This window comes from Theropithecus gelada, chromosome 20, assembly GCF_003255815.1.
Source record: "Theropithecus gelada isolate Dixy chromosome 20, Tgel_1.0, whole genome shotgun sequence".
Taxonomy (NCBI): Eukaryota; Metazoa; Chordata; class Mammalia; order Primates; family Cercopithecidae; genus Theropithecus; species Theropithecus gelada.
This window is the reverse complement of record NC_037688.1, coordinates 33,143,577-33,154,541: the sequence shown is the minus strand read 5'-3', so window position 1 is coordinate 33,154,541 and position 10,965 is coordinate 33,143,577. Positions and strand designations below refer to the sequence as shown.

At 52.7% G+C, this 10,965-nt stretch overlaps 1 protein-coding gene across 1 annotated transcript; it reads left to right on the top strand.

The window, feature by feature from the left end:
• The first annotated feature begins 8,062 nt into the window (after positions 1 to 8,062).
• Positions 8,063 to 9,302, top strand: CHST5 (carbohydrate sulfotransferase 5). The gene is given in 2 exon segments (XM_025369398.1): positions 8,063 to 8,104; positions 8,106 to 9,302. Coding segments are annotated over 2 exon segments (1,239 nt in total).
• The last annotated feature ends 1,663 nt before the right edge of the window (positions 9,303 to 10,965 follow it).

The following is a 10,965-nucleotide window of genomic DNA, read 5'->3' as shown; positions in this document are numbered from 1 at the left end:
CCAAGATCCTGCCACTGCAATCCAGCCTGGCGACAGAGCTAGACTCTGTCTCAAAAAAAAAAAAAAAAAAAAAAGGCAAGAAATATACGGGATTTTATTAACTCAGCTCCGACCCATTGCTAAGTTAGGGTTTGATGTTATTGCTGAATATTTGGAGGCAGAAAGACTCCTGATTTTGCCAAATGATTAGTACAGTTTTGGCTTAAGTCGGATGAGACCCCCCTAATATTCCATCATGTAAGGCTAATAAAGCAATTATTTCTTTACCATTTTTTTCTCCTTCCAGCTTTTGTTGTAGACTCATGGGATATATGTATGAGTTTCGTATATAGGTAAATTGTACTTCTTGGGGGTTTGGTGTACAGATTATATCATCACACAGGTAATAAGCATAGTACCAGTAGGTGGTTATTCTTTTCTTTTTTTTTTTTTTTTTGACAGAGTCTCACTCTATCACCCAGGCTAGAGTGCAGTAGCATGATCTCAGCTCACTGCAGCCTCTACCTCCCAGGTTCAAGCGATTCTCCTGTCTTACCCTCCTGAGTAGCTGGGATTACAGGTGCCCACCACCACGCCCGGCTAATTTTTGTATTTTTAATAGAGACAGGGCTTCACCTTGGTGGTCAGGCTGGTCTCAAACTCCTGACCTCAAGTGATCCATCTGCTTTGGCTCCCAAAGTGCTGGGGTCACAGCGGTTTGATCACAGCAGTTATTATGGTTGGCATTCTGGCACACATCTTTCTAATCTTTTTTGTGGTAACCTTTTTAGTATCATAAACAACACTTCTGTAAACCTTGCGTAGAAATCCTTGTTGCTGGTTTATTTCCTTAAGATACATTCAAAAAACTTACGACGGTTGTTAAGGATCTTAATTCATTGCCAAACCACAGCCAGGAAAGACTGTGCTAATTTCTACTCCCAGCAGCGGGTACTTCTTGTTTCAGATGCCACCGTGGATTAAAGGACCTCCCAATGCTCTATCCTTTTCAGATGACTGGACTCTGCCCGTTTGTTTGTTTGTTTGTTTTTGAGATGGAGTCTTGCTTTGTCGCCCAGGCCTGAGTGCAATGGCCCCATCTCCGCTCACTGCAACCTCCACCTCGGGGGTTCAAGCGATTCTCCTGTCTCAGCCTACCTAGTAGCTGGAATTACAGGCATGTGCCACCACGCATGGCTGATTTTTGTATTTTTAGTAAAGACGGGGTTTCACCATGTTGGCCAGGCTGGTCTTGAACTCCTGACCTCAAGTGATTTGCCTGCCTACCCTCCCAAAGTGCGGGGATTACAGTCGTGTGCCACCACGTGGGGCTGACCTGTTATTTGTAAGGGGTGGGTGGGGAGCTTTTATTTACTGAAACATATCCTGTATTCGTCAGAACCTGTTACCAAGCCTGCGCCTCTGGGCAGAGGCTAGGGCAGGTAGGGCACAGCTCCTAAGGCCACCTGGTCTCAACTCCTCCCAGCTGGGACGCTGCACCGGGAGACAGCGTTGGTCCCTGTGTCAAGGTGCCTGGGTCTTGGCTTGGGGCTGAGATTGGGGCCTTAGGAAGGGTTTGGATTCCAAGTCCCTTCCCTGCAAGGATGCCCCGGAGAGCAAGGAGGGCAAAGATTAAGATTCGACTTCCTTCACTAGGGCCTTTGTCCTCCGAGGAGCTCCCAGGTTCTCTGGGGATTTGCGGGGGAACGGGTTACAACGTTTATTTGTGGTCAGTTAGATGAGAATTGACTCTGCCAGCGTCCTTTGACATCCTCGGCTAAACCCCGCGCCTCTTAGAGCCCCAGCCTACCTGGGCCCTCCGGCCCTGCCCTCGTCCGGCGCCCCTCCCCGAGGCGTGGCCCCTCGATCAGGGGTGGGGAGAGGAGCTGGGGGCAAAAGTTGCTCCTTCCTTCCTTCTTCCACTTCCCTGGCTCCTGCCGGCCACCCTGGGGCCGGAGCCACGTCTGAAAGCGCCTGACCGGGCAGTGCCGAGGATCGCGGGCCGCAGTGCCGGGCTCCGGAGGGAGCTCTGCGCTGCGTGCTTCCCTGTGGTAGCCCCAGAACACCCCCACCCTCGACATCCCATTCAGAGACTCCTGCCCTGCTCCCAGATTCGCTCTGCCTCGAGTCTCCAGGAGCTTTCAGTGTCTTGGTGCTCCCCGACTCTCGTCCATGCCTCTTAGACCCCCTTTCCTGGCGTCACCAGGTGTCCCTTAATAGTCTTGGGACCTTAAGGAGCAAGTCAGCCCCTGCGGACTTTCCCAGTGAAGAGGAAGCTGGCTGTGCGGTGGAACTTGGAAGAGACTGGGAGCCTTTGCTGAGCCCAGAGAGAGAGGCGTCCCTCTCGCTGCCCCTCCAGGTCGGGCAGACACGCCAAGCTTTGAGGTACTTTGGTTCTTCATTCTCCACGGGGGGCGTCCCCACACTCTGTTGAGCTGGAGCCCGGGTCAGTAACACAGCTGGGACGCTCCTCTGTCCAGCACCGGGGGCCTGGGGTGGCGGGAGGAGCTGGAAGTGGCTTTTCCATCAGCAACGTGGAAAGTTCATCGCCCCTCCTAGCGCTGGTTTGGAAGTGTCTTGCTGCGGCTTCGGCTGCACGCAGGAATCCTCAGTGCGCGGGGTGGGGGTGAGGGGGCGGTTCTTATTCCATACTTGGGTTTCAAAAGGTGGGGCTTTCAAAAGCTCTCCATAAAATTGTTGAGAAAAAATAGCTTGGTGAGTTAATTTGGAACCAGACTCCGGGGAATTGGAGTCGTGCCTCACTGCTTCTAGGGGCTTGATGCTGGGCTTCAGGAAAGGCCCTCTGGGCCCCAGGACACTACAGGTGCCTAGGAAACGTTTTTTTGTTTGTTTTGAGATGGAGTCTCGCTCTGTCGCCCAGGCTGAAGTACAGTGGCCCGATCTTGGCTCACTGTGACCTCTGCCTCCTGGGCTCAGGGGATTTCTTGCTCAGCCTCTGGAGTAAGTGGGATTACAGATGCACGCCACAACACTCAGCTAATTTTTGTATTTTTAGTAGAGACGGTGTTTTACCATGTTGGCCAGGCTAGTCTCAAATTCCTGACCTCAGGTGATCCACCCGCCTCAGGCTCCCAAAGTGCCGGGATTACAGGCGTGAGCCACTGCACTGGGCCCAAATTTTTGTGTTTTTTTTTTTTTGTTTGTTTTTTTCAGATGGAGTCTCACTCTGTCGCAGAGCCTGGAGTGCAATTGTGCCGTCTTGGCTCACTGTAACCTCCACCTCCTGGGTTCAAGCGATTCTCCTGCCTCAGTCTCCCAAGTAGCTGGGATTACAGGCATGAGCCACCATGCTCAGCTAATTTTAGAGATGGGGTTTCACCATGTTGGCCAGGCTGGTCTTGAACTCCTGACCTCAGGTGATCCACCCGTCTTGGCCTCCCAAAACACTGGGATTACAGGCATGAGCCACCACACCTGGCTTAATGTTTTTTGTTTTGTTTTGTTTTTTGTTTTTGTGTGTGTGTGTGTGTGTGATGGACGCTCTTGTTGCCCAGGCTGGAGTGCAATGGCATGATCTCAGTTCACTGCAATTTCTGTCTCCTGGGTTCAAGCGACTCTCCTGCCTCAGCCTCCAAGTAGCTGGGATTACAGGCACCTGCCACCACACCTGGCCTAATTTTTGTATTTTTAGTAGAGCTATGTTTTGCCTTGTTGGCCAGGCTGGTCTTGAACTCCTGGCCTCTGGTGACTACCCACCTAGGCCTCCCAAAGTGCTGGGATTACAGGCGTAAGCCACTGTGTCCGACCTCTAGCAAATGTTGACATTCCTTTCTCTTCCCTTTTACATGGAGGCAAGGCAGTCAAGAATTGCACTTTTGGCTGGGCGCTATGGCTCGCGCCTGTAATCCCAACACTTTGGAAGGTCAAGGCTGTGATGCCCTCAGCTCTACTTTTTGAATTTCGTGTGACTTGTTTGTATTATTTTTCTAAAAATTAAACGTAATAAATATGTGCCCCCAGAAAAGAATCAAAAAAGGGAAGAATTTGGAGGGGAAGGGGAATGTTCCTTCCAGGATGGAAGAGTTCTCTGGACAAAGGCTTAGGAGTGTGACCCACCACAGAGCCCTGCGCTGGGAGTCTGACTCTTGGACTAAAGCCCCAGCCCTGGTACTTTCTTACTGGGTATTCATGTCTCTGAGCCCTACTGCTTCAATTATAACAGATAGGGATGCTTATTTCTGCCTCTTAGGGACTAGGGAGGATAACATTCAATCATGAAGATGAAAGTGCATATCATAGGGCCTGCCTAACTGGTTCTCCCTAACTTTGAACCTTTGGTCAGTTGTCCACTGTGCTGAATGTAAGTCTCCTTATCAGAAAGCTCCCAGTGAGGAACTGGTCTTCTGGAGACTCTGTATGGCATAGGGTGATTCAACCACCTTCTTTTTTTTTTTTTTTTTTTTTTTTTTTTTTTTTTTTTTTTTTTTGAGATGGAGTCTCGTTCTGTTGCCCAGGCTGGAGTGCAGTGGCGCGATCTCGGCTCACTGCAAGCTCCGCCTCCCGGGTTCACGCCTTTCTCCTGCCTCAGCCTCCCGAGTAGCTGGGACTACAGGCGCCCACCACCACGCCCAGCTAATTTTTTGTATTTTTCAGTAGAGACGGGGTTTCACAGTGTTAGCCAGGATGGTCTCGATCTCCTGACCTTGTGATCCGCCCACCTCAGCCTCCCAAAGTGCTGGGATTACAGGCGTGAGCCACCGCGCCCGGCTCAACCACCTTCTTAAGAAGACCTCTGACTTTCCTGGAACACAGGTAACAAACACCTTGGCTTGGGATCAAGATCCTCCCTACCAGGGAAGGGCTGGGCTGGCCAGGAGAACTGTGTTTGGGCCAGAGCAGCAGGGTCCTGCACTCTGCAGGGAGCAATCACACGTGGGAGAGGCCCACAGCCTGGGATCAGAAGTGCCAGGAGCTTAGGAACAGGAGTCCTGGGGTCCCAGCTTTCCTGCTGTCTCTCCAAGCCTTGAGTCCTTCACCTGAAACACTGACATCATCATGCCCCCCTCAGGGCCTGTTGAGTTAAGTCATCCGGTGGACTTGAAACACCTAGCACTGGCAGGGCGCGGTGGCTCAAGCCTGTAATCCCAGCACTTTGGGAGGCCAAGACGGGCGGATCACGAGGTCAGGAGATCGAGACCATCCTAGCTGACACGGTGAAACCCCGTCTCTACTAAAAAATACAAAAAACTAGCCAGGCGAGGTGGTGGGTGCCTGTAGTCCCAGCTACTCGAGAGGCTGAGGCAGGAGAATGGCGTGAACCTGGGAGGCAGAGCTTGCAGTGAGCTGAGATCCAGCCACTGCACTCCAGCCTGGGCGGCAGAGCGAGACTCCGTCTCAAAAAAAAAAAAAAAAAAGAAACACCTAGCACTTGTGATCATTGAAGTCAGAAAATATGAGTTGCCTTCCTCTCTGGCACTCTGTTGTCAGGGGAGCCCACCATCCATCAGCCAGCACTGGAAAAAGTACAGTCGCACGTATAGAGGAGGTGGGGGGCTACTCTCCTCATCTTCCAGGTTTTCCAGGAGTGGGTATGGGGATCCAGAAGGTAGCTCAGGAGTCAGCAGGTGACAGAGATGTTGGGCATTCTCCACTCACTCCAGTCCCTGCATTGAGGGGAAGGAGCAGAGATGAGATCTGCTCACAAGTTAGACCCTGGCTTCTCTCAATGGGTGATGTGGACAGGGGAGTGGGGCAGGCAAGCAGCAAAGGATGTAGGAGCAAGGAGAAAAATTCCAGGCTCCTCCCTTCCAAAGTCGCCCAGCCTTGAGATCATTGCGGATGCAACAGGTGCAAACAGAAGAACACTTTGGGACCTTGGATTGCGGGAGGCCGGCTCAGTGTTCCTTCCACCCTGTGAGACACGTGTGATATTCTTAAGGTCCACTAAAGGCTCAGGGTGGTTGGAGGCCAGAGAATGGCCTGGGAGATACAGGGTTTGGAAGGGTAGGTGGCCTGTGGGTGTCTCCTCTGTGGGGAGACTCCCCAGGTGGAGGGGGTTCTTCCTCTCCAGATGTAGCTCAGCACAGGGACAATAACAGTAACAGGGGCACGTGTGTAAGGAATACTTTCCCAGGTCCCCTCTTCATAGGTGTTTGCAGCAGCATCTCACAACAGCCCTAAGAGATTAAATGTTGCAAATCCCATTCTACAGAGGTGGAAATGGAGCCTCAGAGAAGTTAAGTCACTTGCCCCAGGTCTCATAGCTCCCCATTGGCAGTGCTGGGATTCAGAGCCAGCTCTCTCGCCTCCATCCATCAGTAGACCCGGCCAGTTCCCAGCCATTTGGAGAAGTGCCCTACTCAGACTCATTCCACCTCAGCAAGCCTGGCAGTGCTGTGACATCCATCCACCTAAGTCATCATCAAGCCCTTTAGCTCCACAACCCAAAAGGTCTATGAGGTATCCTGAAGCAAAAGACAGGCAGGACAGTTCTGCTCCCACCCCGGAGAGCTTTCTATGTACAGGGCTGTCTCTCTCTATAGGACTCTGATCTCCTCTCCTTCCTGTTTTGCCAGGTGTCGAGACATCTCCCATGGGTTTGTGATCAGTGTTGCAGCTCTCCCAGCAGCCCTGGACAGTGGTGAGTTCCCTCAGCTGGCTGGGACAGTACTCTGCTCTCACCTCTGCTTCTCTGGCTCCATGCCAGCTCCACCTCAACTGGTCTCCTTGTGAACCCACAGGGCTCCAGGACACCCTCCCTCTGGAGCCCATGCTGCCTTCAGCACTTCACCCCCAACCAATGATGGCAACAGTTGGTGTTCTTTGTGCACTTTATTTACTTGCTTATTTTTAACGACAAAAGTTTTCTTTTCTTTTTTTTTTTTTTGAGACAGAGTCTTGCTCTCTTGCCCAGGCTGGAGTGCAGTGGCACTATCTTGGCTCACTGCCAGCTCTGCCTCCCAGGTTCATGCCATTCTTCTGCCTCAGCCTCCCAAGTAGCTAGGACTACAGGCGCCCCCCACCACACCCAGCTAATTTTTTGTATTTTTAGTGGAGACGGGGATTCACCATGTTAGCCAGGATGGTCTCCATCTCCTGACCTCGTGATCCACCCACCTCAGCCTCCCAAAGTGCTAGGATCACAGGCATGAGCCACCACGCCCGGCCGACAAAAGTTTTATACCTGCCTGTTAAAAAAGTTATATAGTGCCGGGCGCGGTGGCTCAAGCCTGTAATCCCAGCACTTTGGGAGGCCGAGACGGGCGGATCACGAGGTCAGGAGATCGAGACCATCCTGGCTAACACGGTGAAACCCCGTCTCTACTAAAAATTACAAAAAACTAGCCGGGCGAGGTGGTGGGTGCCTGTAGTCCCAGCTACTCGGGAGGCTGAGGCAGGAGAATGGCGTGAACCCGGGAGGCGGAGCTTGGAGTGAGCCGAGATCCGGCCACTGCACTCCAGCCTGGGTGACAGAGCAAGACTCCGTCTCAAAAAAAAAAAAAAAAAGTTATATAGTGCAGAAGCACACCACGTAAAAGGTGCGATCCTCAGTTATGGGCATGACTACATATTCCCTTCCCCCATCTTCATTATGATAACCCCCCAATCCCCCCAAATCCTGTGAGCCAAGTACCAGAATTATCCCTCTTTTACACACGGGTAAAGTGATCGGTCACAGAGAGATTTAAGTGATCTTCATAAGCAAGATCATAGGCCAGGAAGTGGCAGAGCCAGGATTCAACCTCCGCAAGCCTGGTGGTGCTCTGACATCCCTGGAAGCCCCCATCAAGCCCTTTTAGCTCAGCAACCTAAAAGGGCCTCTCTAAGAGGTATCCTGAAGCAAAAGACAGAAGTTCTCTTTGAAACATAATATTTTTCTCTACAGATAGATAGCCCATAGGTATGTAAGTAGGTGGGTGGGTAGGTAGACAATTTGAGGGTATCCCACATTTGTCTGCAACTGGACTTCTGAGCACAGACTATATTCTGGGCTATATCTTGACTCCATATTCCTGGGAAAGTGCTCGACTGAGACCTTGGGAGTCTTGGGAAGTCCAATGGGTAGGGTAGTCAAATCCAAGGGCTGCTCCCTGAGGGCACTGGGCAGTAATTGGGGCGTGGGATGGGCGTGAGGGCCCCGGTCCCTAAAGTTGCCCACTCTGCCCGCCCGAAGGCCTCCAGCCGCCAGCATGCGGCTGCCACGCTTCTCCAGCAGGACAGTGACCGTGCTCCTCCTGGCACAGACCACCTGCCTCCTGCTCTTCGTCGTCTCCCGGCCAGGGCCTTCATCCCCAGCGGGCGGCGAGGAGCGTGTGCACGTGCTGGTGCTGTCCTCATGGCGCTCAGGGTCGTCCTTCGTGGGCCAGCTCTTCAGCCAGCACCCCGACGTCTTCTACCTGATGGAGCCCGCGTGGCACGTGTGGACCACCCTGTCGCAAGGCAGCGCCGCAACGCTGCACATGGCCGTGCGCGACCTGATGCGCTCCGTCTTTTTGTGCGACATGGACGTGTTTGATGCCTACATGCCACAGAGCCGAAACCTGTCCGCCTTTTTCAAGTGGGCAACGAGCCGCGCGCTGTGCTCGCCGCCCGCCTGCAACGCCTTTCCCCGAGGCGCTATCAGCAAGGAGAACATGTGCAAGACACTGTGCACGCGGCAGCCCTTCAGCCTGGCCCGGGAGGCCTGCCGCTCCTACAGCCACGTGGTGCTCAAGGAGGTGCGCTTCTTCAACCTGCAGGTGCTCTACCCGCTGCTCAGAGACCCCGCACTCAACCTGCGCATCGTGCACCTGGTGCGCGACCCGCGGGCCGTGCTGCGCTCCCGGGAGGCGACGGGCCCACTACTGGCACGCGACAACGGCATCGTGCTGGGCACCAACGGCAGGTGGGTGGAGGCTGACCCTCAGCTGCGCCTGATGCGTGAGGTGTGTCGCAGCCATGTGCGCATCGCGGAGGCCGCCACACTCAAGCCGCCACCCTTCTTGCGCGGCCGCTACCGCCTGGTGCGCTTCGAGGACCTGGCGCGGGAGCCGCTGGCAGAGATCAGAGCACTCTACGCCTTCACCGGGCTGACCCTCACGCCCCAGCTCAAGACCTGGATCCACAACATCACCCACGGGTTGGGGATCGGCAAGCCAATCGAGGCCTTCCAGACGTCGTCTAGGAATGCGCGCAACGTCTCCCAGGCCTGGCGCCACGCGCTGCCCTTCACCAAGATCCTGCGCGTGCAGGAGGTGTGCGCCGACGCGCTGCAGCTGCTGGGCTACCGGCCTGTGTACTCTGAGGACCAGCAGCGTGACCTCACCCTGGATCTGGTGCTGCCACGAAGCCCAGACCACTTAAGCTGGGCGTCACATGACTGAGAACTCTGGACCTTAGAGCAGGCCTCGAATTGTGGTTGCCAGGCCCAGGAGGCGACTGCACGGTGGAGAAGGAGCTGGGATGCATGGGGAAGCAGGTCCCTACTATGAACTGGGAGTTTGGGGTCCTCCCCTGAGGTAGGCAAGGACTGCACGTTTCTTTTTCTCCTGATTCTCGGTTTTCCTTTGAGTCCTCTGGAGCTGCCTTCTCATCAGGTGCACTCTTCATGGAAAGCAACACTTGCCCCCACCTCCTCTGGGCACAGGGAGTAAGTTCTGCTAAATTAAATTAAATGTGTTCCAGGTCGGGCGCGGTGGCTCACGCCTGTAATCCCAGCATTTTGAGAGACTGAGAAGGGTGTGGATCAGGTGAGGTCAGGAGTTCGAGACCAGCCTGACCAACATAGTGAAACCCCCTCTCTACTAAAAATGCAAAAATTAGCCAGGCATAGTGGCACACTCCTATAATCCCAGCTACTTGGGAGGCTGAGGTGGGAGAATCACTTGGACTCCGGAGGTGGAGGTTACAGTGAGCTGAGATCGTGCCACTGCACCCCAGCTTGGGCAACAGAGCAAGACTCTATCAAATAAATAAATAAATAAATTTGTTCAAAAATCCTGCAATCTAGTGAATTGTAACCTCATTTTTTTCTCTTTTTATTGTGTGATTCCATTTATTTAAAGCAGAAAAACTAGTCTAGGTGATAGAGGTCAGAATAGGGGTTACTTTGTAGGGAGGATTTGACTGGGATGTAACCTTATTTAATATGTAAACAAACTACAACCTGACCAGAGTATATTCTTGTAAGGAAAAAGGAGTCTCCTCCAACCTTAGCAGCCAGCTTTCAGCCAGGGGCAGACCGCAAACTGACCGGATGTGTCCAAATTAGACAAAGGCTGAGCTGTCACCAATCAGCCTATATCCAGTGCCACTTCCTTTTTTCTGTTTATAAACGCTGCTTGTCCACTGTTGCTGAGTGGAGGTCTCTGAGACCTCTCAAATATAGATCTCTCATTTAATGGGGTGAGTTTGGGCTTTAATCGCCATCATCCCCAGAACAAAGACTGACCAATTGGACTGAAATGCTGTTGAACTATCTTTATTGTGTGGACTTTGAGTTATTCGACTAGTTGTTTGTAGAAACTCCTGATAAGGAGTGTACTTCTGTTTCTTGGCATTGTCCACTCATAGTCATCATAATAGTCTCCCTGGCCGGGCGCAGTGACTCACGCCTGTAATCCCAGCACTTTGGGAGGACTAGGCAGGCAGATCGCTTGAGCTCGGGAGTTTGAGACCAGCCTGGCCAACATAGTGAAACCCTGTCTCTCCTAAAAATCCAAAAAATAGCTGCTGTGGTTGTGCATGCCAGTAATCCTAGTGACTCAGGAGGTTGAGGTAGGAGAATGGCTTGAACCCAAGAGGTAGAGGTTGCAGTGAGCCAAGATTGCGCCACTGCACTGCAGCCAGGGTGACAGAGCAAGACTTTATCTTAAATAATAATAATAGGCCAAGAGCGGTGGCTCAAGCCTGTAATCCCAGCACTTTGGAAGACCGAGGCAGATGGATCACTTGAGGTCAGGAGTTCAAGACCAGTCTAGCCAACATGGTGAAACCCCATCTCTACTAAAATACAAAAATTAGCCAGTGTGGTTTTGCATGTCTGTA